Genomic DNA, 27,278 nt, shown 5'->3' with positions numbered 1-27,278 from the left:
CCTTGTTTTTGGATGTGTTTAGCTGAAGGTCCAGTCTGTATGGGGGCCTGCTGGAGTCTACTGAAACTAAGCTGAAGTTTAGAACCAACTCTATCTGGGGGGAGGTTCAGGGTCAAACCAACGTCTATGACCACCCTTTATTCCAAACCTGTAGACAGGGACATGACCATGAACAAACTCATTCAAACACTCACACAACAAACTCCATTCCTCGTCTGTGAGGGATCAGGCCGGTCCTGGACATGTCCACATGTACCAGGTCATGTCAAAAGGATGGAGGGTTGAAGTTTGTCAAGAGTCGTTTGCAGTGAATCCAAGCCGACTGTTTGACAGAGCAGCCTTTACAGACACATGAGAGACAACAGTGATACTGACATCTGCACAGAACAACCCAGAACCTGTGTGTAATGGTTGGATCAGTGTGTGAGTCCCTCTAGTGGATGTTGTGTAGTACTGTGTTGTCTTTGCTCCAGAGGTTTTTGTTCAGAGTTTTGCTGTTTCCTGTCACTGTGGGCTGCAGAGCACAGTAGTACACAGCAGAGTCTGACACATGAAGCTTCTGGATCTTCAGAGGAAATGAGGTCTGGTTGATGTCGGCGTCAAATCTGTCGTCCTGGAACTCGGGAGCTTTAACTGTTTTTGATACGAATTTATTTTTCTGTAACATGTATCTTGGATAATCATTAATTTCCTGTTTGTACCAGTACAGATATGGATTGTTGTCACTGGTCTCAAATGCACATTGTAGAGTCAGTGTGAGTCCTTGAACAGCAGTGACATCTCCTGTTGGCTGGGTCACTTTGTCTTCTCCTTTACACTCTGAGGAAGAACAGAACATGCAGAGGAAGAGATGAATCAATACAGATGATTGATTCCAGTTGAACAGTCAGTAGGTTTCTAGAGTTACCTATCCAGAGAGTCAGAATCAGGATGTTTCTCAGCCAGTGTTTCATGTCTGCAGTGAGAGGGGAGGAGACAGACCAAGAACATTCACGTCTTCTCAGTTCTCTGTTTGTTTCTCCTCAAGTTTTCACATTGACTCCTCCCCTCAGGTATTGTCCCCTCCCACTAGAGTCATGATTGGACGAGTGGAGTAAAGTGACATTTAAGGTAATGAGTGGTCCAGACCTCAGGTGAAGGTGTGTTCATCTGGACAGGTGACCAGTTGATCCCAGCTGATGTATGTGTTTGTTCCAGGTCCACTTGTGTTCATTGCTCTGTGTTCAATGTGCTGCACTTCTGTATCTGAGTCCAGAAAACACACCCAGTGGTCATTCTCCCACTGTACATGTGATGATAGAGAGCACAGGAAGTGGATGAGGTGGACCAGTGAAGAAAAGGAGGGAACAATGAAGGAACCAATGAACAATACTTTGTTAGCTACACAAATGGTTCGGCTCTAGATGGTGTCGGTCTGATCTAGGACAGAGAAGTTTCTGTGTTCAGGTGGGGGAGTTTTCCTCCCCTTCTACTCCCCTCACCTGTGGGGTCCCTCAGGGGTCCATTTTGGGCCCAATCCTTTTATTACTGTACATGCTCCTGTTAGATCCTGTCTTTATAAATATGGTATCTGTTTCCACTGTTACACGGATGATACACAAATCTATCTGCTGTTCAAAGGTAACTCCACTACCTCTGAGGTGTTTTCTGGAACATGTACAGCTGTGGTGTTGAACTCATTTTAGTTCAGTTCCACATTCAGCCCAATTTGATCTGCAGTGGGCAGGACCAGTCAAATAAAAACAGTGAAAGAATTAGAATTATATTATGATCAGGTTTACATCTAGACAGTTTCCTTAAAAATCTAAATAACATGAACAACTTGAATTGTCTTAAGAATAAGAAGTGCAATTTTAACAATATTCTGCCTGGATTTATCAGTTTATCATTTACACATGTGCATTACAGTCGCATAAGACATTTAATAACAGGCAAAATGTTGGTAAAATTGCATTTACTTTTCTCAAGACATTTCCATCTGTTCATATTTGTTCAGGTTGTTCACATTTTTTGTAAAAGTATAGTTTGGTAATGTAAACATTTTCATGTAAATTTCCTTTTTTTTAACCAAAAAAAAAAAAAAAACAGAAAATTTGTTGTTGTCATTATTTATAGGTTCTTATGATAATATTTTACTGGTTCTGACCCATTTGAAATCCAATTGGACTGTATGTGTCTGTATGTGGAACCTGAATTAAAATGGTTTTGACACCATTTATTGTTAATTTCTTCATTGTAATTTTTGCATTTCACAAATTCATCCCGTGGGCCAGATCGGATCCTTTGGCGGGCCGGATTTGGCCCCCGGGCCGCATGTTTGACACCTGTGGTCTAGAGGATGTTCAGAGTTGGATGGCACATAGTTTTCTGAACTGGAATGAAAAGAAAACTGAAAATGTAATGTTTGGCCCCCCTTGACCTCAAGCCACCCCTAGTATTGACCTGGGCCCCCGGGGCCCCTACAACAAACCTGCTGGGTGATTTTTGACAGCACCTTCACATCTAATAATCAAATAAATGCAGTTTTTAGAGCTAGTTTCTTTCAGCTCAGAATCCATACTGAAGTCAAGACTTGAGTCTCCCTCAAAGACTTTGAGAAGGTGATCCATGCTTTGGTCTGGTCTGGTCTAGACCTGTACTCAGGTGTCTCTCAGTCTCTGCTGTCTCGCCTTCAGTTGGTCCAAAATGCTGCTTCCTTCCTCTTAACTGGCACACTTAAGCCAGAGTGTATGACACCTGTTTTAGCCTCTACACTGGCTCCCAGTTCGTTTTAGAATTGATTTTCAGATTTGACTGTTTGTTTTGAAGTCATTCCATGGGTTGGCGCCTTCTTATCTTTCTGATCTTTTAATTGGTCACACTCCTTCTTGTTGACTGAGGTCAGCTGACCAGTCTCTCCTGGTTTTTCCAAGGTCCAGACTGAAGAACGGGGGGTGGGGGTGGGCTTTTCTGGAACTGCTCCTAAATGATTGAACAGCCTACCTCTCCATATCAGGACCTCACCTACAGTTGATACTTTTAAACTCATCTAAAAACCCATTTTTATTGTTTGGCTTATAAACCGGATTGAGAATCGACTTTTTGGTATTTTGTTTATTTTATTTGACTTCATTTTTTTTATTTTTCCTGTGTAGATTTTAGTGTCTGTTTTTTAGGCCCGAGCCAAGTAAAGCCGGCGCAGGGCCTATTGAGTCTGCAGTGGGCGCATGGGGACGAAATCGCCAGTGACGCGGTCGCCATAGAAACGGCTATATTGTTCTTGCTCAGATTATTATTATTATTATTATGTTTTTTTTTGTCTTATTTTTCTTTCTCCTGCGCTTTGAGCTCAATTTTGACCCTCTGAACATTTACAAAAACTCACCAAATTTTGCCTAAAATTCAGAAGTGTGAGAAATTGAATTTACATATAGGTTTCGTAGATGTCGGTAAAGAAATGTTGCGGCAGCGCCCCCTTGAAAAGTGGAAATGCATTGCGCCATTGGGAGCGCGTCCAACATAAAGTTTGTCATAGAGCCATGAAAATCGATACACAGATTCATCATGAGGAGACAAACAAAAAATATTATTATGGCCACGCCCCTAAACCAACCCTTAGTCGGCCATATTGGATTGAAATTTCCAAAATGCTGAGTCAGCGTTTTCGCTGACGTCGTATTTTAACTATCTCCTACTAAGCCGTTTGGCCGAATGAGCTCAAAATCGGTGTACGCTATCTAGAGAAGGGGGGCATCAAAAGTTAGCCGAATTTTTTGGATAGGTGTCACCGTTTTTGTGTGACAATGTCGCAAACTTTGCAAAGTTTCTCAGTGAATTTACCATTACAAAAATTGCTTCAGCTAAGACATACGAACACCGATTTGGCTGAAATTTGACTCAGACGTCTATCTCCCAGGCCTACATCCATTCATTAAAAGAAATTTAAATTTTGCACTATAGCGCCCCCTACAAATGTACATTTACAAAAATGACATCAGTTCGGACATACGCAAACAGATTTGGCTCAAATTTGTCTCAGACATCTGTCTCAAAGGCCTACACCTATTTATCAAAAGAAACTGAAATTTTGCACTACAGCGCCCCCTGCAAAAATTTTTAATATTTTTTTAATTAAAATTGCTTCAGTTCGGACATACGAACACCAATTTGGCTCAAATTTGACTCAGACATCTATATCCCAGGCCTACACCCATTTATCAGAAAAAATTTGAATTCGGCGCCATAGCGCCCCCTACAATGTTACCTTTACGAAAATTACTTCATGTTAGACATGTGAACACCAATTTGGCTCAAATTTGAATCAGTTGTCAATCTCCCAGGCCTACACACATTTATCAAAAGAAATTGCCACTTCGCTCAGTAGCGCCCCCTACAAATTTACCTTCACGAAAATTGCATCAGTTCAGACATACGAACACCGATTTGGCTCAAATTTGACTCAGTGGTACATCTCACAGGCCTACATCCATTCAATGGAACAAATTGAATTTCGGCTTATATTCGCCCCCTACAGATTTATTTATACAAAATTTTGTTCAGTTCGGACATACGAACACTGATTTTTCTCAAATCAATTGTCAATGTCCCAGGCCTACACCCATTCATCAGAAGACACAAAATTTGGGGCTAGAGCGCCACCTGCTGAACGATGAGCATACTTCCACTGGACGTGCCCTTGGCGAGGGCCTTTAGATGCCGCTTGCGGCTTTAATTTTTTATTTTTTTTTGTCTTATTTTTCTTTCTCCTGCGCTTTGAGCTCAATTTTGACCCTCTGAACATTTACGAAAACTCACCAAATTTTGCCTAAAATTCAGAAGTGCGAGAAATTGAATTTATATATAGGTTTCGTAGATGTCGGTAAAGAAATGTGGCGGCAGCGCCCCCTTGAAAAGTAGAAATGCATTGCGCCAATGGGAGCATGTCCAACATAAAGTTTGTCGTAGAGCCACGAAAATCGGTAGACAGATTCATCATGAGGAGACAAACAAAAAATATTATTATGGCCACGCTCCTAAACAACCCTTTGTCGGCCATATTGGATTGAAATTTCCAAAATGCTGAGTCAGCGTTTTCGCTGAAGTTGTATTTTAACTATCTCCTACTAAGCCGTTTGGCCGAATGAGCTCAAAATCGGTGTACAGTATCTAGAGAAGTGGGGCATCAAAAGTTAGCCGAATTTTTTGAATCGGCATCACTGTTTTTGTGTGACGAGGTTGCAAACTTTGCGAAGTTTTTTCGAAAATTTACCATCACAAAAATTGCTTCAGCTCAGACATACGAACACCAATTTGGCTGAAATTTGACTCAGACGTCCATCTCCCTGGCCTACACCCATTTATTAAAAGAAATTGAAATTTCTCACTATAGCGCCCCCTACAAATGTACATTTACAAAAATGACATCAGTTCGGACATACGAACACCGATTTGGCTCAAATTTGACTCAGACATCTTTCTCAAAGGCCTACACCTATTTATCAAAAGAAACTCAAATTTTGCACTACAGCGCCCCCTACAAAAAATTTCAATATTTTTTATTAAAATTGCTTCAGTTCGGACATACGAACACCAATTTGGCTCAAATTTGACTCAGACGTCTATATCCCAGGCCTACACCCATTTATCAGAAAAATTTTAAATTCGGCGCCATAGCGCCCCCTACAATGTTACCTTTACGAAAATGACTTCACATTAGACATGCGAACACCAATTTGGCTCAAATTTGAATCAGTTGTCAATCTCCCAGGCCTACACCCATTTATCAAAAGAAATTGCCACTTCGCTCAGTGGCGCCCCCTACAAATTTACCTTCACGAAAATTGCATCAGTTCAGACATACGAACACCGATTTGGCTCAAATTTGACTCAGTGGCACATCTCACAGGCCTACATCCATTCAATGGAACAAATTGAATTTTTGCTCATAGCGCCCCCTACAGATTTATTTATACAAAATTTTGTTCAGTTCGGACATACGAACACTGATTTGTCTCAAATCAATTGTCAATGTCCCAGGCCTACACCCATTCATTAGAAGACACAAAATTTGGGGCTAGAGCGCCACCTGCTGAACGATGAGCATACTTCCACTGGACGTGCCCTTGGCGAGGGCCTTTAGATGCCGCTTGCGGCTTTAATTATATTTACATTTTCTCCTCCCAGCACACGCACAATTGCGTGTAAACGCCCCATATTGCATATTCATTGTGGCAAATGTACTAACTGGATACAGATGCACTATTTTGCACCTTTGAAAGACGCAACCCGTAGTGCGCACAGTTAGTAAATCAGTTTGTACATTTTTTTGTGTGCAGTGAGTTTGCACACGTTTTAATACATGCAAACCTTTAGTAGATCCGGTCCATTGTGTTCAGGCTTTTTATTTTTTACAAAAAGTGGGTGGTGTACTTTATTTTACATACTTAAGGCCTATTCATTTTTATATTCATTGTTGTGTATTCTATTCTATCACTCTCACACATATTCACGTTCACGGCACTGAGACCTTTCCGATGATGTACATGACATGTGTACAAGTCGCATATTTACACCAGCTCTGATTGAATGGGAGTCAATGGGACACGCCCACTCAGGGTCAGTCACGCGGGTGTAAGTGCACGACACGTGACATCTGACCCCACAGACATGTGGGGGACCTCGAGAGCTTTCACATACAGTCAAATACGTGGTTGCCACGGAAACGCCTATATTGTTCTTGCTCAGATTATTATTATTTTTATTTATTTATTTATTTTTTTGTCTTATTTTTCTTTCTCCTGCGCTTTGAGCTCAATTTTGACCCCCTGAACATTTACGAAAACTCACCAAATTTTGCACAAAATTCAGAAATGCGAGAAATTGAATTTACATATAGGTTTCAAAGATGTCGGTAAAGAAATGTTGCCGCAGCGCCCCCTTGAAAAGTGGAAATGCATTACGCCAATGGGAGCACGTCCAACATAAAGTTTGTTGTAGAGCCACGAAAATCGGTAGACAGATTCATCATGAGGAGACAAACAAAAAATATTATTATGGCCACGCCCCAAAACCAACCCTTTGTCGGCCATATTGGATTGAAATTTCCAAAATGCTGAGTCAGCGTTTTCGCTGACGTCGTATTTTAACTATCTCCTCCTTGGTCGTTTGGCCGAATGAGCTCAAAATCGGTGTACAGTATCTAGAGAAGTGGGGCATCAAAATTTAGCCAAATTTTTTGGATAGGTGTCACCGTTTTTGTGTGACAAGGTTGCAAACTTTGCAAAGTTTCTTTGTGAATTTACCATCATAAAAATTGCTTCAGCTCAAACATACGAACAGCGATTTGGCTGAAATTTAACTCAGACGTCCATCTCCCTGGCCTACACCCATTTATTAAAAGAAATTGAAATTTCGCACTATAGCGCCCCCTACAAAATTTACATTTACAAAAATGACATCAGTTCGGACATACGCAAACAGATTTGGCTCAAATTTGACTCAGACATCTTTCTCAAAAGCCTACACCTATTTATCAAAAGAAACTGAAATTTTGCACTACAGCGCCCCCTACAAAAATTTTTAATACTTTTTATTAAAATTGCTTCAGTTCGGACATACGAACACCAATTTGGCTCAAATTTGACTCAGACGTCTATATCCCAGGCCTACACCCATTTATCAGAAAAATTTTAAATTCGGCACCATAGCGCCCCCTACAATGTTACCTTTACGAAAATTACTTCACGTTAGACATGCGAACACCAATTTGGCTCAAATTTGAATCAGTTGTCAATCTCCCAGGCCTACACACATTTATCAAAAGAAATTGCCACTTCGCTCAGTAGCGCCCCCTACAAATTTACCTTCACGAAAATTGCATCAGTTCAGACATACGAAAACCGATTTGGCTCAAATTTGATTCAGTGGTACATCTCACAGGCCTACACCCATTCAATGGAACAAATTGAATTTTTGCTCATAGCGCCCCCTACAGATTTATATATACAAAATTTTGTTCTGTTCGGACATACGAACACTGATTTGTCTCAAATCAATTGTCAATGTCCCAGGCCTAAACCCATTCATTAGAAGACTCAAAATTTGGGGCTACAGCGCCACCTGCTGAACGATGAGCATACTTCCACTGGACGTGCCCTTGGCGAGGGCCTTTAGATGCCGCTTGCGGCTTTAATTTTTCTTTCTCCTGCGCTTTGAGCTCAATTTTGACCCCCTGAACATTTACGAAAACTCACCAAATTTTGCACAAAATTCAGAAGTGCGAGAAATTGAATTTACGTATAGGTTTCGTAGATGTCAGTAAAGAAATGTTGCAGCAGCGCCCCCTTGAAAAGTGGAAATGCATTACGCCAATGGGAGCACGTCCAACATAAAGTTTGTTGTAGAGCCACGAAAATCGGTAGACAGATTCATCATGAGGAGACAAACAAAAAATATTATTATGGCCACACCCCAAAACCAACCCTTAGTCAGCCATATTGGATTGAAATTTCCAAAATGCTGAGTCAGCGTTTTCGCTGACGTCGTATTTTAACTATCTCCTACTAAGCCGTTTGGCCGGATGAGCTCAAAATCGGTGTACAGTATCTAGAGAAGTGGGACATAAAAAGTTAGCCGAATTTTTTGAATCGGTGTCACCGTTTTTGTGTGACGAGGTTGCAAACTTTGCAAAGTTTTTTCAAAAATTTACCATTACAAAAATTGCTTCAGCTCAGACATACAAACACCGATTTGGCTGAAATTTGACTCAGACATCCATCTCCCTGGCCGACACCCATTTACTAAAAGAAATTGAAATTTCGCATTATAGCGCCCCCTACAAATGTACATTTACAAAAATTACATCAGTTCGGACATACAAACACCGATTTGGCTCAAATTTGACTCAGACATCTGTCTCCCAGGCCTACACCTATTTGTCAAAAGAAACTGAAATTTTGCACTACAGCGCCCCCTTCAAGTTTTTTTTAAATTTTTTTTATCAAAATTGCTTCAGTTCGGACATACGAACACCAATTTGGCTCAAATTTGACTCAGACATCTATCTCTCAGGCCTAAACCAATCTGTCAGAAAAATTTGAAATTTGGAGCTATAGTGCCCCCTACAATTTGACCTTCACGAAAATTACTTCACTTCAGACATACGAACACCAATTTGGCTCAAATTTGAATCATTTGTTAATCTCCCAGGCCTACACCCATTTATCAAAAGAAATTTCCATTTCGCTCATTAGCGCCCCCTACAAATTTACCTTCACGAAAATTGCATTACTTCGGACATACGACCACTGATTTGGCTCAAATTTGACTCAGTGGTACATTGTGCAGGCCTACACCCATTCAATTGAAGAAATTCAATGTTAGCTGCATAGCGCCCCCTACAGATTTACTTATACAAAAATTCCCTTACTTCGGACATACGAGCAATGATTTCCCTCAAATTTGAATCAGTTGTCAATCTCCCAGGCCTACACCCATTCATCAGAAGAAACTGAAATTTGGTGCTAGAGTGCCACCTGCTGAACGATGGGCATACTTCCACTGGACGTGCCCTTGGCGAGGGCCTTTAGATGCCGCTTGCGGCTTTAATTATTTCTATTCCTGCTTTGAATCTGTACAGCACTTTGGAAGACATCTGTTGTTTTTAACTTTGCTTTATTTATAAAATTGACTTGACTTGAAAATTGAAAGATGATGCAGTTGATTTGGATTGGAATAAGATTGAGGGGCGGAGCCAAGAAGGAGGAGGAGCAAAAGTAACAAAGCACACTGAGGAGGACAGACGAGGAGTCTGAGTTAAATCCAGAAGGAAATCTAATGTGAAAACAGAATGTAAATGTGTTGATGTCAGTGGTGGAAGCCTGGCTGGATTCATGTCCAGGACAGAACGCTCTGTTTCCTGGAGTCTGTGGAGGACACATCTCACATACTTGGTTTCCTGGACTTCCACACCTGCACATCATTCAGAGCTAAGTGTCCACCACCTGTGGAGTTCTCTGAGCTCCCCTTTTGTTCATCCTCTTTGGACACTTGGACCCATATCCATAACTGTCCTCCTCATTCCCATCTCCCACCACCAGGACAGAACTGTCAGAACAAAGACAACGTCCACACCTGACCTTCTGCCCTGGAATTAAACCCATGAACCCTCCCACTAACTCACAGTAACTCACATTAACTCACATTAACTTACAGTGACTCCCAAGACCAAGGACAGGTTGGGGGGAAAGACCAAGGACAGTTTTCCTGTTTTCCTCTGGTTGACACTGGTTTCCTCTGTTGTCATATTCATGGTTATTTGTCCTTTCAATGGTCTGGACCAAGGTACTGTTTGTGTCTGGAGTTGGTCAGTAGCTCAGCACCACTAATGGAGTAGGATGGTTCAATGAGGACAATCAAAGTCTACGTGGACAGGAAAGGTGAAGGTGGTACTTTGATCAGACTGTGTTCTGTTGTGGAGAACAGACTCACTGGGTGGATTCTTCTAAACTGGGACAGCATTTGTTGTGTTTTCCTCTGAAGGTGAACAGTGTGTGAGTCCCTCTAGTGGATGTTGTGTAGTACTGTGTGGTCTTTGCTTCAGAGGTTTTTGTTCAGAGTTTAGCTGTTTCCTGTCACTGTGGGCTGCAGAGCACAGTAGTACACAGCAGAGTCTGACACATGAAGCTTCTGGATCTTCAGAGGAGCTGATCTTGATGTTTGATCCAGTGTGGATGTGAATCTTTCCTTGAACGTCTCTGCTGTGGTTCCTTGGTCCAGTGTGAGTCGGTTCAGGATGAATGTGGGCCGACTGTTTCCTTCCTGTTTGTACCAGTACAGATAATTACCGGTGTAACTGCTGTTGTATCGACAGCCCAGAGTTACTGCCTCTCCTTCAGCAGCCGTCACATCTCCTTGTGGTTGCATCACGTTGTCTTTTTGGCCTCTGCATTCTGTAAAACAGCCACAAACAGTGTCAGTGTTCTGTTGGAGAATCCAGCCAGTGTGTGACTGATATCAGCCAAACACAGTGGGTTCATACCAAGGCACAGAGCAGCCAACAACACCCAGAGAAACAGAGCTGTCATATGGGCAGTGCAGAGGAACTGTGAGCTCCAACCAGTCCAAAGAAGGCACTGATCTGTGTTTAGTCTGCATCAACACTCAGGTGGTGGATTAGAAGGAGGAGTCTGATCACTGGGACTCATTCACTCCTCCCAGTGTTTCCTCCTCCTGACACATTGACCTGTTCATCAGCCGCTCTCAGGTCAAATCTGATCAAACCAACACTGACACTGTGTCACCTTCTAAATGTCCAGGACACAGTCCCAGTCCAACTAGATTTTCAGGCCAAATGTTCCAGTCAGCTCAGGTTTGTACCTGTAAATGTGTTGACAATGTGTCCAGTCCTTGAGTGAAGTCCTGGATTGGAACCTGGGCTCTTTTGGAGACCAAGGAATTCTATTGGAGGCAGTGAAGGGCTTTCAGAAGGTCCACTACCCCTGATGTTTCCTCTACAAGCAAACAACATGTGGTCAAATGGTCACAACTAGAAGACGCTTCTGTAGATGCTTTGCTGCAGGACAATTTCAGTGACAGTGTTTATGTTGAGAAGGTTCAAAGACATTGAGTCCATTGTGTCATGTCTTCAGGATGTCTTCTTCACTAAACCACACCGACGTACTATTTCCATTCTTCCAGGCCCAGACATGTGTTGGCCCTGACACTTCAGACTGATGGACATTAGGAAGGTATTTTGTGTACTGGTCCAGACTAACGGGGTCTGACAAGAACAGGTTGGGGGACAGACCAAGGACAGTTGTGTATATGAACCTGAACCAGTGACTGTTGTGGTGGGTCAGTAGTGTTGTCCAATCCACAGTTGAATATGGAGTGCAGGGGTGTGTTGTGATGATGCATTTGTTCCAAAGCAGATGGCAGAGTGGTAGAGGACATGGAGCCCTTTCATGTTGATCTGTCAATAACAGGACCATAATCCAACATGGGTGGGACGGTCATTTGAACCAGTATTTGTCTGTCCGAGGAAGTGAAAGAGGAGCACATTCTATAGAGGAAACTGATGTTGGATTGAACCTTGGACTGCAGTCGCTCACTGTGGAGTCAAAAGGACAGAGTGATGTGGAGACAGATTCACAGACATTTGGACTCGGTGACCTGGTCTAGAGGGGTCCCATCCAGAGTGGGCACAGTGGGGGTCTGTGAAGGTACGTGGGCCTTCTTACCAAACCACATGACCTTGTTTTTGGATGTGTTTAGCTGAAGGTCCAGTCTGTATGGGGGCCTGCTGGAGTCTACTGAAACTAAGCTGAAGTTTAGAACCAACTCTATCTGGGGGGAGGTTCAGGGTCAAACCAGCGTCTATGACCACCCTTTATTCTAAACCTGTAGACAGGGACATGCCCATGAACAAACACATTCAAACACTCACACAACAAACTCCATTCCTTGTCTACGGGGGGTCAGGCTGGTCCTGGACCAGTCCACATGTACCAGGTCATGTCAAAAGGATGGAGGGTTGAAGTTTGTCAAGAGTCGTTTGCAGTGAATCCAAGCCGACTGTTTGACAGAGCAGCCTTTACAGACACATGAGAGACAACAGTGATACTGACATCTGCACAGAACAACCCAGAACCTGTGTGTCCTGGTTGGATCAGTGTGTGAGTCCCTCCAGTGGATGTTGTGTAGTACTGTGTTGTCTTTGCTCCAGAGGTTTTTGTTCAGAGTTTAGCTGTTTCCTGTCACTGTGGGCCTCACAGCACAGTAGTACACAGCAGAGTCTGACACTGCAGCAGAGGAGATCTGCACTTGGACCTTTTCTCCATGTGCTTCCACAAACAGTCTATGGTTTGATGCATTTTGTGTTCCGTAGTGAGAGATTAGAAACTCAGGTGGTTTTCCTGGATACTGTCGATACCAGAAGAAATTATGATCGAATGTCACTGTTTTAGAGTATTTATATGTGAGAGTAACAGAGTTTCCTTCTAAACTGGACTCTTCATTTTTGACTGGACTCAGATCTTCACAGTCGACACCTGAAGGAACAAACATCTGTGTTAGACTGAGTTTCATCACAAACAAACATTATCAAGTGAAACATTGGAATTCAACTGAATCCTGTTGTTCTTTACCTGTGAGAAACACCAGTAGATGGAGATAAACCATCCAGTAATCCAGGTCCAGCATGTTGAAGAAAGAGAATGTTCCTGGTTTGTAGATTGAAGTGTGTTGAATAGATCAGTTGTTGTGTCTTGTGTAGTTCAGGATCAGATCAGCTCCTCCCTCAATTATTCACCAAAAGGTAGTGAGGGTGGTGAGTGGAGGAAGGGGTGATGATGATGATGATGATGATGATGATGATGATGATGATGATGATGAAGATGGTGAGGTAGAGGAGGTGCTGAGGTGAGCTCTTGGGTTCAGTTGTGTGTCATCAGCGTAACAATGAAAGCAGACGCCATGACGGCTGATGACACGGCTGAGTGGCAGCATGTATAGGATGAAGAGGAGTGGGACCAGGACAGACCCCTGAGGGACACCACAGGTGACCAGGGCTGTTGAGGACTTGGTATTACCCAGGCTGACACACTCAGTCCCACCAGAGACAGGAGGTGAAGGCAACGCACATTTATTCCTATAGTCCAGTTCATACACAGGGCAGTTCACAGTGTTTTACACAAATGGAAAAATGACAAATTAAGAACACACAATTACAATTGAAACAGAATCAATTAAACAGAAATAATAATCCATTAAAATAGAGTCAGAGGTCAGATAGAACCCTTTCAGTTGTTGAATACCCAGTTGAACAGAGCCATTTTCAGTCCATTTCACACCTGGAACCTCCATCTGTCCTGGCCAATCCAGTCACCAGTTCAACTCCAATATGGGGTCTGAACACACTCAGGACACACTGGCATCCAAGCAGTCAGGAGACATCTGGGGCTGGTCTGGGATGTATTCATCCACATGGTGTCTCAGTGTGAACAGGAATGTGTCCTGGGGTCAACTGAAGGACTGAATCCTCAGCCCACTCCATCAGTAGAAGTCAAACTCCACCACATCATATGAACTCTTTCCCCATCGAGAAGACGTTTGACGACCCCCCCTTGTGTCCTCAATGATGGCTTTGAATGACCATTGGATTATTCTCATGTAACAGAAGCTCTGATTGGTGGAGCCCAATTTGATCCACACTAGGACAGCCCATAGGGTGAAGGAACACATTTTCAACGTTTGTTCCCAAACTAAGCCAACAAGGTGCCGACTGTAGCAACTGGAAAGATAACACACGGTAACCATGGCAACGTGACAGTGCTCAACATTAAAAGCAGTGATTCCCAGATGTTCCTGATGGAAATCTGTGGAGGAAGTGACTGTGACTGTGATTCCTGTCGTTTTTCAGGGGTGGGAAGTGTTTGCGATGTGGATTATGTGGAGGACAGCGGTCACAGTGAGTGGATTTCAGATGATGAACTGACTGAACATGAGTGTTCTGAACATGGAGGTGGTGACGTGTCCGTACAGAGTCACACAGCAGCTGATCCAACTGAGGTGGACCAGACACACCATGGACCAAAATTAGCCCCAAATCTGCACACGACTGAGGCTGGTCCAATGAACTAGCTCAGTCTGCTGTTCCAAAACACCACACATGGAAAAACTGAGTGGTTTGTTTTAGTCTGAGATGAGATTGTTCATCTAGAGCAGAGAAGTCCGATCTACTCTGAAATAATCAGTCACACATTCTAACCCCGGGTGAAAACAGATTCACTTCCAGCTGGACTCTGGAGTTGACAAATGCCAGGACAAGTGTCAATACAAGGACTTAACAGGAAAAGACTCTGGCATTAGACTGTGAACAAACTACAGCTGTAAGGAGGAAACAGAGGAGAGAACAGACTCACTGGGTGGATTCTTCTAAACTGGGACAGCATTTGTTATGTTTTCCTCTGAAGGTGAACAGTGTGTGAGTCCCTCTAGTGGATGTTGTGTAGTACTGTGTTGTCTTTGCTCCAGAGGTTTTTGTTCAGAGTTTAGCTGTTTCCTGTCACTGTGGGCTGCAGAGCACAGTAGTACACAGCAGAGTCTGACACATGAAGCTTCTGGATCTTCAGAGGAGCTGATCTTGATGTTTGATCCAGTGTGGATGTGAATCTTTCCTTGAACGTCTCTGCTGTGGTTCCTTGGTCCAGTGTGAGTCGGTTCAGGATGAATGTGGGTCGACTGTTTCCTTCCTGTTTGTACCAGTACAGATAATTAGTGGGAGAACTGCTGTTGTATCGACAGCCCAGAGTTACTGCCTCTCCTTCAGCAGCCGTCACATCTCCTTGTGGTTGCATCACGTTGTCTTTTTGGCCTCTGCATTCTGTAAAACAGCCACAAACAGTGTCAGTGTTCTGTTGGAGAATCCAGCCAGTGTGTGACTGATATCAGCCAAACACAGTGGGTTCATACCAAGGCACAGAGCAGCCAACAACACCCAGAGAAACAGAGCTGTCATATGGGCAGTGCAGAGGAACTGTGAGCTCCAACCAGTCCAAAGAAGGCACTGATCTGTGTTTAGTCTGCATCAACACTCAGGTGGTGGATTAGAAGGTGGAGTCTGATCACTGGGACTCATTCACTCCTCCCAGTGTTTCCTCCTCCTGACACATTGACCTGTTCATCAGCCGCTCTCAGGTCAAATCTGATCAAACCAACACTGACACTGTGTCACCTTCTAAATGTCCAGGACACAGTCCCAGTCCAACTAGATTTTCAGGCCAAATGTTCCAGTCAGCTCAGGTTTGTACCTGTAAATGTGTGGACAATGTGTCCAGTCCTTGAGTGAATTCTTGGATTTGAACCTTGGATCTGTTTGAGACCCAGGAATTCTTTTGGAGGCAGTGAAGGGCTTTCAGAAGGTCCACTACTCCTGATGTTTCCTCTACAAGCAAACAACATGTGGTCAAATGGTCACAACTAGAAGACGCTTCTGTAGATGCTTTGCTCCAGGACAATTTCAATGACAGTGTTTATGTTGAGAAGGTTCAAAGACATTGAGTCCATTGGGTCATGTCTTCAGGATGTCTTCTACACTAAACCACACAGATGTACTATTTTCATTCTTCCAGGTCCAGACATGTGTTGGCCCTGACACTTCAGACTGATGGACATTAGGAAGGTATTTTGTGTACTGGTCCAGACTAATGGGGTCTGACAAGAACAGGTTGGGGGACAGACCAAGGACAGTTGTGTATATGAACCTGAACCAGTGACTGTTGCGGTGGGTCAGTAGTGTTGTCCAATCCACAGTTGAATATGGAGTGCAGGGGTGTGTTGTGATGATGCATTTGTTCCAAAGCAGATGGCAGAGTGGTAGAGGACATGGAGCCCTTTCATGTTGATCTGTCAATAACAGGACCATAATCCAACATGGGTGGGACGGTCATTTGAACCAGTATTTGTCTGTCCGAGGAAGTGAAAGAGGAGCACATTCTATAGAGGAAACTGATGTTGGATTGAACCTTGGACTGCAGTCGCTCACTGTGGAGTCAAAAGGACAGAGTGATGTGGAGACAGATTCACAGACATTTGGACTCAGTGACCTGGTCTAGAGGGGTCCCATCCAGACTAGACTCACTGGGGGTCTGTGAAGGTACGTGGGCCTTCTTACCAAACCACATGACCTTGTTTTTGGATGTGTTTAGCTGAAGGTCCAGTCTGTATGGGGGCCTGCTGGAGTCTACTGAAACTAAGCTGAAGTTTAGAACCAACTCTATCTGGGGGGAGGTTCAGGGTCAAACCAGCGTCTATGACCACCCTTTATTCTAAACCTGTAGACAGGGACATGACCATGAACAAACTCATTCAAACACTCATGCAACTAACTCCATTCCTCGTCTACGGGGGGTAAGGCTGGTCCTGGACCAGTCCACATGTACCAGGTCGTGTCAAAAGGATGGAGGGTTGAAGTTTGTCAGGAGTCATTTGCAGTGAACCCAAGCCGACTGTTTGACAGAGCAGCCTTTACAGACACATGAGAGACAACAGTGATACTGACATCTGCACAGAACAACCCAGAACCTGTGTGTCATGGTTGGATCAGTGTGTGAGTCCCTCTAGTGGATGTTGTGTAGTACTGTGTTGTCTTTGCTCCAGAGGTTTTTGTTCAGACTTTTGCTGTTTCCTGTCACTGTGGGCTGCAGAGCACAGTAGTACACAGCAGAGTCTGACACTGCAGCAGAGGAGATCTGCACTTGGACCTTTTCTCCGTGTGCTTCCACAATCAGTCTTTGGTTTGATGCATTTTGTGTTCCGTAGTGAGAGATTAGAAACTCAGGTGATTTTCCAGGATATTGTCGATACCAGAAGAACTGATCACCCGTCACTGTTTTTGAGTATTTATACGTGAGAGTAACAGAGTTTCCTTCTAAACTGGACTCTTCATTCTTGACTGGACTCAGTTCTTCACAGTCGACACCTGAAGGAACAAACATCTGTGTTAGACTGAGTTTCATCCCAAACAAACATTCTCAAGTGAAACATTGGAATTCAACTGAATCCTGTTGTTCTTTACCTGTGAGAACAACGAGTAGATGGAGATAAACCATCCAGTAATCCAGGTCCAGCATGTTGAATAAAGGGAATGTTCCTTGTTTGTAGATTGAACTGTGTTGAATAGATCAGTTGTTGTGTCTTGTGTAGTTCAGGATCAGATCAGCTCCTCCCTCAATTATTCACCAAGAGGTAGTGAGGGTGGTGAGTGGAGGATGGGGTGATGATGATGATGATGATGATGAAGATGGTAAGGTAGAGGAGGGATTGAGGTGAGCTCTTAGGTTCTTCTTAGGCTCTCAGTCCTACCAGAGACAGGTGAACCAGTCCATAGTGGTGTGACAGAGACCAGCATCAGTGTGGAGGCGGTTCAGGAGGATGTGGTGGTTGATGGTGTCAAAGGTCACAGTGAGGTTGAGGAGAATGAGCAGGGGAAGGAGAACCAGCATCTACAGACATACCAAGGTCATTGGTGACCCCGACTAGTGCAGTTTCTGAGAACGGAAACCAGACTGGAACTTTTCATAGAGGAAGTGAAGTTGAAGATGGTCTTGTAGTTTTGACATATAAAGAATAAAGTGTTTTATTAACAGGAAAATAAACTTGAAAAAAAAAAAACAGACCTGCAGAGATAATGCACAGTCCACAGTACCAGGGTGACGAGGATCAGACTGATGGAGAAAATGTGTGTGACAGATGGTTAGTGTTTTTAACGTTCACTTCCCTCTATTATTCTGGTGTATCTGTGTTTCATTTTTAAACCTTCTACTTCACATGTCTTAATTTGATGTCTTATTATGACTCCTAATTTCTAACAGTTCAGGACAGTTTCCCTAATTTGTCACAGGAATGCTGTTTCAGCACTATGGACAGTGCACCATCCTAAACACAGAAAATGCACATTAGAAAACATTTAATGCAAAAAAAAAAAAAAAAAAGCGAAATATATTTCAGTGTCTGAAAAGAGCATCAATAATCACCAAAGTATATGTTGACATCTGTAATGCTGGGATAGGCTCCGCCCCCGCGACTGTCTGGAGATTAAAGCAGTTCAGAAAATGAATGAATGAATGAAAAAAACCAACACTCTCAGATGGAACTATGTTCAGTTTTTTTCCAGTGGTCAAAGTGGACGTGGCTACAGATTTCCACATGAACTTTGGTGCTGGTTGATCACTGTTCTGAAAAAAACAGACAACACAACCACTGGATCTTCCTCTTCTTCATCTTGTAGCTGTAGAGGTTTCAGTCTGTGGACATTATTACCATCTGAAATGTGATGATCAAGACACGAGATGGAGTCCACGTCCACTGTTTATATACTTATCTAAATACTCTGAAACAATGTAAGATCTTCATACCATCGAGTTGAGAGCACCGTGACTTTCACATAGGGCTGACATTCATTCACCTTACGACAAAATAATTCATGAAGTGGCTGTAGGTCTGATATAGGAAGATCTAAAGGCACTGTTAAGAAGACCGTGACAACTGTACGGTTTTTGTACGACACAAAATCACGTTATTTTCTCACTGAGGCCTCAAGTTGCTCTTGCGGCAGCGGTATGGACTTCATAAGACAGTCATAAGAAACTACTGCTGCCTCTACGAATGTCTACGTCCTCCACAACTTGTACGAACCGGGAGATTCATATGAACCCATCGTTCGTATGAAGGTTTGTGATGGAGGCTTAAGGAACTTGTCGCACTGTTGGGCTGTGGATTCTATGTGACTTTGGCTTCAGGGGTTCAGGAGATGGTTTATTGTTGAAAAGAGATGTTTGGAGTTTCTGGGATGAATGATATTGGGGTTAACATAAAGAACATCTAATCAAAGAATCATATTTTTTATTGTGTAAGAAATCCAAAGGGATCAAGAACGTTTAAAAAGACACTTAATTTAGACATTGACCAATGGGAGAACATGTGCAGATTTCCAAACATTAGGGACATTGGACAGATTACAGAGATCAGTCCAAGGTTCTGTTCTGAAGTCCACAGAAAAGTGAAGGAAATAAGGATCCAGATGAAGCAGACTTGGAGATGTTCCAGGGTCTACAGTAATACAGGAATAGGAGTAAAATGCACTCAAAGACAATCTGATGGACACAAAGTCAACTAGAGACAAAAGGGAAAACATGGACTGGATTCAGGACTCATTCTTCTGCACTGGATCAGAACATTTGCATCTAAGTGTGTGAGTCCCTCTAGTGGACGTTGTGTAGTACTGTGTTGTCTTTCCTCCAGAGGTTTTTGTTCAGAGTTTTGCTGTTTCCTGTCACTGTGGGCCTCACAGCACAGTAGTACACAGCAGAGTCTGACACTGCAGCAGAGGAGATCTGCACTTGGACCTTTTCTCCATGTGCTTCCACAAACAGTCTTTGGTTTGATGCATTTTGTGTTCCATAGTGAGAGATTAGAAACTCAGGTGGTTTTCCTGGATATCGTCGATACCAGAAGAAATTATCACTGAGTGCCATTGTTTTATAGTATTTGTATATGAGAGTAACAGAGTTTCCTTCTAAACTGGATTCCTCATTCTTGACTGGACTCAGTTCTTCACAGTTGACACCTGGAAAAGACAGTTCTGTTAATTCAACCTGGAATAAAGTCAATCAGTGAATCCTGTTTCAAAGCTGTTTAAATGTGACTGGTACAGAACCAAACATACGTGTTGTAATGATTAGAATCAACCCATAAACCATCCAGTAATCCAGGTCCAGCATGTTGAATAAAGGGAATGTTCCTGGTTTGTAGATTGAAGTGTGTTGAATAGATCAGTTGTTGTGTTTTGTGTAGTTCAGGATCAGATCAGCTCCTCCCTCAATTATTCACCAAGAGGTAGTGAGGGTGGTGAGTGGAGGAAGGGGTGATGATGATGATAATGATGATGATGATGAAGATGGTGAGGTAGAAGAGGGGTTGAGGTTACCTCTTCGGTTCAGGTTAGATAAATAAATGATAAATAAGTTCAGACCACATTAAAATGAGCCAGAACCCAAGAACTGAAACAAAGCAAAGTTCATCAAGGCTTATTTCAAAGACAAATCATCCCTTGAGAATATGCTGGTTCTATGTCCACTTTTTGCAGAAATGGAGTTAAGCATATCAGGACATTCTAAAACCATCTAAGTTGATGTCCCAATGTTCTTAGCTCCAAGCTAAACATCTACACACACTCACACCTAGGAACAGTTAGTTCTATGTCCTGAGTGGCGCTCTCTTCAAATCAGGTAGTTCTATGTCTTAGAGGACCCAATCAGGGGCCAGACCTGGATCATGTGACATTCGCTCAAAAAAGATGTATGCTCAGAAAATACATGGAGGGGGTCTCAAACTGACTGAGACATGTTTTATGCCGTTGATGCCTAAGTAAGGCATTTTGATGCTGTTAAAAGTTTTAAATGATTGGTCTGAACAGGGCTTTCATGAAATAGTTTTGTTTAATGTTTGTTCAAAGTAGTTCGGTGTTCAAATTTGGCATTTTTAGACGGGCAAGGCTGTCCCAGAGTCAGGTCTGAGAAGGTGGCTCATCGATAAACTTGTGTATTTGATAGACAATTTATATTTGAATGTATGAGGCATTCTGACGCAAAATTTGTCATTTCTGGATCAGTTTTATTTTTCATCTTTTAATTCTTTCAGACTAGATTTTGGTCAAGAGGCCAATATTGTCCCGGCCTCAGGTTCAAATGAGAATTTGGCTGATTTACAGACTTGTCATTGATTTGATATAATTGTTTTATCTGTGAATGTAAATTTAATTTTGATGCAACTTTTGCATTTTATACACTTTTTTCTCATTTTTATTTTTTACGTTATAGATTCTGGTCAAGTGGGCAATGTTGTCCGGTATCAGGTTCAAATGAGAATGTGGCTCAGTAATCGACTTTTATCTATGCATGTACGAAGAATTTTCAATCCTCATCAATCCTCAGTCTTAAAAAGGTGGTTCTTGGTGTTCCACATCATTTGCCTCCATTCCACAACTAATTGTCCTGCCGTTGAGGTTTGAAGTATGGCTGGAAAATGGTTATTTGCCATGAAAACTGAGATAATACAATTTACTCAGGTACTCCAGGTGTCCTAACATGTTTATTCACCATTCTACCTTTAATGACAAAGGATAGATGTGCTCATTTTAGTTGTCAACCTTAAATACATGTGGATTGGAAAACACTAGCAAAGGATGGTTTTTTATGTTGCAATTTGTGACATCAGTATAAAATATTTGTAATCACTGACTAAAACGTTCTTAGTTTGTTCATAACTTTTTTAAAAAACAACTCTGGTGGACATAGAACTTCCTGATTTCGATCATAAGTGACACCTGTAAAGGCACCAGGTCCTGTGTTGGACATAGAACATGTTGACCAGGGGCAACTTCCATACCTTGGAATCAGAAAGTTCTATGTCCATTTTTAACTTCTTATATCTCTAAGCCTATAGAGATTTATAACATGTTAACAATATGTTTAGGGTACCTTCCACAGTCAACACTATTCCACACAAAAAGATGATTGATAACGCTCCAAATATCAGAGATCAGACAGGTGAGATTTTCAAACTCCCTTTTCTCACAATGAGGAAAAGTGGACAAAGAACCAGCTGATTCTCAAGGGACGAAATATCAGCAGGAACAAAGCTGTTCCTTTAGCACCTGGTCCTAGATTTGGAGACTCTGAACCTCTGTCCAGATGGTCAGAGCTGGAACTCACTAACCATTGGATGTGTTTAGCTGAAGGTCCAGTGTGTATGGGGGCCTGCTGGAGTCTACTGAAACTAAGCTGAAGTTTAGAACCAACTTTATCTGGGGGGAGGTTCAGGGTCAAACCAGCGTCTATGACCACCCTTTATTCTAAACCTGTAGACAGGGGCATGCCCATGAACAAACACATTCAAACACTCACACAACAAACTCCATTCCTCGTCTACAGGGGGTCAGGCTGGTCCTGGACCAGTCCACATGTACCAGGTCGTGTCAAAAGGATCGAGAGTTGAAGTTTGTGAAGAGTCGTTTGCAGTGAATCCAAGCCGACTGTTTGACAGAGCAGCCTTTACAGACACATGAGAGACAACAGTGATACTGACATCTGCACAGAACAACCCAGAACCTGTGTGTCATAGTTGGATCAATGTGTGAGTCCCTCTAGTGGATGTTGTGTAGTACTGTGTTGTCTTTGCTCCAGAGGTTTTTGTTCAGAGTTTTGCTGTTTCCTGTCACTGTGGGCTGCAGAGCACAGTAGTACACAGCAGAGTCTGACACTGCAGCAGAGGAGATGCTCATAGAGATGAGGTTTTTCTCCACATTAATCTTCAGTCCAGAAACATTTTCAGTTCCTTTTGATCCTGAGGGTAAGTGTGAGATGAGGAACTCAGGTGGTTTTCCTGGATATTGTCGATACCAGAAGAAATAATTAACACTCGACATTTGTTGAGAGTATTTATATGTGAGAGTAACAGAGTTTCCTTCTAAACTGGACTCTTCATTCTTGACTGGACTCAGATCTTCACAGTCGACACCTGAAGAAACAAACATTTGTGTTAGACTGAGTTTCAACCCAAACAAACAATATCAAGTGAAACATTGGAATTCAACTGAATCCTGTTGTTCTTTACCTGTGAGAACAACCAGTAGATGGAGATAAACTATCCAGTAATCCAGGTCCAGCATGTTGAATAAAGGGAATGTTCCTGGTTTGTAGATTGAAGTGTGTTGAATAGATCAGTTGTTGTGTCTTGTGTAGTTCAGGATCAGATCAGCTCCTCCCTCAATTATTCACCCAGAGGTAGTGAGGATGGTGAGTGGAGGAAGGGGTGATGATGATGGTAAGGTAGAGGAGGGGTTGAGGTGAGCTCTTAGGTTCAGTTGTGTGTCATCAGTGTAACAATGAAAGCAGACGCCATGACGGCTGATGACATGGCTGAGTGGCAGCATGTATAGGATGAAGAGGAGTGGGACCAGGACAGACCCCTGAGGGACACCACAGGTGACCAGGGCTGTTGAGGACTTGGCATTACCCAGGCTGACACACTCAGTCCTACCAGAGACAGGAGGTGAACCAGTCCATAGTGGTGTGACAGAGACCAGTATCAGTGTGGAGGCGGTTGAGGAGGATGTGGTGGTCGATGGTGTCAAAGGTCACAGTGAGGTTGAAGAGAATGAGCAGGGGAAGGAGAACCAGCATCTGCAGACATACCAAGGTCGTTGGTGACCCTGACTTGTTCAGTTTGTGAGAATGGAAACCAGACTGGAACTTTTCATAGAGGGAGTGAAGTTGAAGATGGTCTTGTAGTTGTGAGTCAACAGCTTTTTGGAACACCTTGGAAAGGAATGGGAGATGGGCTGGTAGGTGGAGAGGAGACCAGCGTCCAGATGAGGTTTTTTCAGGAGAGCTTTGATGACCGTGGTTTGGAGTGAGGATGGAAGATGTCCAGACTGTAGTGAAGGGTTTCTAATGCGTGTGATCAGAGGGCTAATGGCACCAAGGTTCGATTGGATGAGGGCTGTAGGGAAGGGCTCCAGGGAACAGGTGGGTGGATTCATTTATTTGATCAGACTTTCAGCTTGGCTCTTTGTGACCTCAGCAAAGACATTGAAAGTCTCAGGTTTTATTCTGGTAGATGATGGAGAAGGAGGGGTTGAGTTTAAGAGCTAAGAGCCCATGGTATGGATCTAATCTGTGAATAAATGTAAGAACTTTTCACACTGTTGGGCTGTGGATTCTATGTGACTTTGGCTTCGGGGGTTCAGGAGGTGGTTTATTGTTGAAAAGAGCTGTTTGGAGTTTCTGGGATTAATGATGCTGGGGTTTACGTAAAGAACATCTAATCAAAAAATTATGTTTTTCATTTTGTAAAAAACCACAGTGATCAAGAACTTTTAACATGACACTAAATTTAGACATTGACCAAAGGGAGAACATGTGCAGATTTCCAAACATTAGGAACGTTGGACAGATTACAGAGATCAGTCCGAGGTTGTGATCTGAAGTCCACAGAAAAGTGAAGCAGACCTGGAGGTGTTCCAGGGTCTACAGTAACACAGTAAAGTAAAATACACTTTATTGTCCCCTGAGGGAAATTCATCTCGGGCTCAGTGCTACATATCATTACTTCACAAGAAAAGATCAAAAACTTCATCACATGGACACATTACAACAATGACAGTTCATCTTTCACTTAAGGCAGACATGGACTACATTTGACAACCACAACATGGAACATATAGAGACGCCTAAAGTGCAGGAAAAAAAAAAAAAAGTGAAAAGTGCTCAAGTGCTGTGTGTTTGTTGCACGTTGCTCTATTTCACTAGTTTTTAACATTGTTCAGCAGCTTAATGGACGCTGGGACAAATGATAATTTGAGGCGGTTAGTTTTGCACTTTGGCATATGAAATCTTCTCCTGATGGAAGAAGTTCATATTCGGAGGACAATGGATGTGTCAGGTCTGAAGAGATTTTTCTTGCTTGATTCCTGACTGACTGGTTTTACAGATCATCTCGGGACTGATATTCTCTCATACCTACAATCTTCATTGCTGTTTTGTGCATATTGTCCAGCCTGTTCTTCAGTTGGATTGATACGTTGCCGTACCAGACTGTGATGCCATATCTGAAGAGGTTCTCTAAGAGAGCTCTGTAAAAAATCTGCATAATCTGCTTGCTGACCCCATACAGCCTCAGTCGTCTGAAAAAATACAGTCTTTGCTGCAGTTTATTGCACAAGTTGTCTATGTGTGGTTTCCAGCTAAGAAGGTTATGGATATGGACCCGTAGGTGTCTGTATGTGGCCACTTGATTGACAGTCTGGTCTTTAATGACCGCTGGCTCGTGTGTGGTCACTTGCCTCGGGTCAAGAACCATCTCTTGTGTTTTTGTCATGTTTAAAACCAGATGGTTTTTGTCACACCACTTAATAAATGTATTGATCTCATCATGGTATACAAAGTGTCCATGTCCTTATGCAGAAGACTCACAATTGCTGTGTCATCTGTAAATCTAAAGATAAAACTGTTGGGGTTTACTTTCCTGCAGTCATTGGTGTGCAGTATAAAAAGTATTGGTGAAAGCACACAGCCTTGTGGTACTCCTGTACTACAGTGTTTAATATCCAACAGTGTCTGATTGAGTAATAGAAATAAAACGGACTCAAAGACAATCTGATGGTTACAAAGTCAACCGGAGAAAAGAGGGAAAACATGGACTGGATTCAGGACTAATTCTTCTGCACTGCAACAGAACATTTGCATCTAACAGTGTGTGAGTTCCTCTAGTGGATGTTGTGTAGTTCTGTGTGGTCTTTGCTCCAGAGGTTTTTGTTCAGAGTTTTGCTGTTTCCTGTCACTGTGGGCTGCAGAGCACAGTAGTACACAGCAGAGTCTGACACATGAAGCTTCTGGATCTTCAGAGGAGCTGATCTTGATGTTTGATCCAGTGTGGATGTGAATCTTTCCTTGAATGTCTCTGCTGTGGTTCCTTGGTCCAGTGTGATTCTGTTCAGGATGAATGTGGGCCGACTGTTTCCTTCCTGTTTGTACCAGTACAGATAATTACTGGTGTAACTGCTGTTGTATCGACAGCCCAGAGTTACTGCCTCTCCTTCAGCAGCCGTCACATCTCCTTGTGGTTGCATCACGTTGTCTTTTTGGCCTCTGCATTCTGTAAAACAGCCACAAACAGTGTCAGTGTTCTGTTGGAGAATCCAGCCAGTGTGTGACTGATATCAGCCAAACACAGTGGGTTCATACCAAGGCACAGAGCAGCCAACAACACCCAGAGAAACAGAGCTGTCATATGGGCAGTGCAGAGGAACTGTGAGCTCCAACCAGTCCAAAGAAGGCACTGATCTGTGTTTAGTCTGCATCAACACTCAGGTGGTGGATTAGAAGGTGGAGTCTGATCACTGGGACTCATTCACTCCTCCCAGTGTTTCCTCCTCCTGACACATTGACCTGTTCATCAGCCGCTCTCAGGTCAAATCTGATCAAACCAACACTGACACTGTGTCACCTTCTAAATGTCCAGGACTCAATCCCAGTCCAACTAGATTTTCAGGCCAAATGTTCCAGTCAGCTCAGGTTTGTACCTGTAAATGTGTTGACAATGTGTCCAGTCCTTGAGTGAATTCTTGGATTGGAACCTGAGCTCTGTTGGAGACCCAGGAATTCTGTTGGAGGCATTGAAGGGCTTTCAGAAGGTCCACTACTCCTGATGTTTCCTCTACAAGCAAATGACATTTGGTCAAATGGCCACAACTAGAAGATGCTTCTGTAGATGCTTTGCTGCAGGACAATTTCAATGACAGTGTTTATGTTGAGAAGGTTCAAAGACATTGAGTCCATTGGGTCATGTCTTCAGGATGTCTTCTACACTAAACCACACAGATGTACTATTTCCATTCTTCCAGGCCCAGACATGTGTTGGCCCTGAGACTTCAGACTGATGGACATTAGGAAGGTATTTTGTGTACTGGTCCAGACTAACGGGGTCTGACAAGGACAGGTTGGGGGACAGACCAAGGACAGTTATGTATATGAACCTGAACCAGTGACTGTTGTGGTGGGTCAGTAGTGTTGTCCAATCCACAGTTGAATATGGAGTGCAGGGGTGTGTTGTGATGATGCATTTGTTCCAAAGCGGATGGCAGAGTGGTAGAGGACATGGAGCCCTTTCATGTTGATCTGTCAATAACAGGACCATAATCCAACATGGGTGGGACGGTCATTTGAACCAGTATTTGTCTG

The 27,278-nt window shown here is 42.9% G+C and overlaps 1 protein-coding gene and 2 gene segments (V, D, J or C); 1 reads left to right on the top strand and 2 right to left on the bottom strand.

Annotated features, from left to right (window-relative positions):
• LOC115437229 (dual specificity protein phosphatase 18) overlaps positions 1-27,278 on the top strand; it is a 165,060-nt gene that overhangs the window by 107,957 nt on the left and 29,825 nt on the right. The gene's annotated exons all lie outside the window — the stretch shown is intronic.
• Positions 138-26,358, bottom strand: LOC115437448 (T cell receptor alpha variable 38-1-like). The segment is given in 4 exon segments: positions 138-148; positions 466-565; positions 25,937-26,193; positions 26,283-26,358. Coding segments are annotated over 4 exon segments (414 nt in total).
• On the bottom strand, positions 14,992-15,526 carry LOC115437247 (T cell receptor alpha variable 38-1-like). The segment is given in 2 exon segments: positions 14,992-15,361; positions 15,451-15,526. Coding segments are annotated over 2 exon segments (378 nt in total).

This window comes from Sphaeramia orbicularis, chromosome 17 (genome assembly GCF_902148855.1).
Source record: "Sphaeramia orbicularis chromosome 17, fSphaOr1.1, whole genome shotgun sequence".
Taxonomy (NCBI): Eukaryota; Metazoa; Chordata; class Actinopteri; order Kurtiformes; family Apogonidae; genus Sphaeramia; species Sphaeramia orbicularis.
This window is presented reverse-complemented; position numbering and strand designations above follow the sequence as displayed.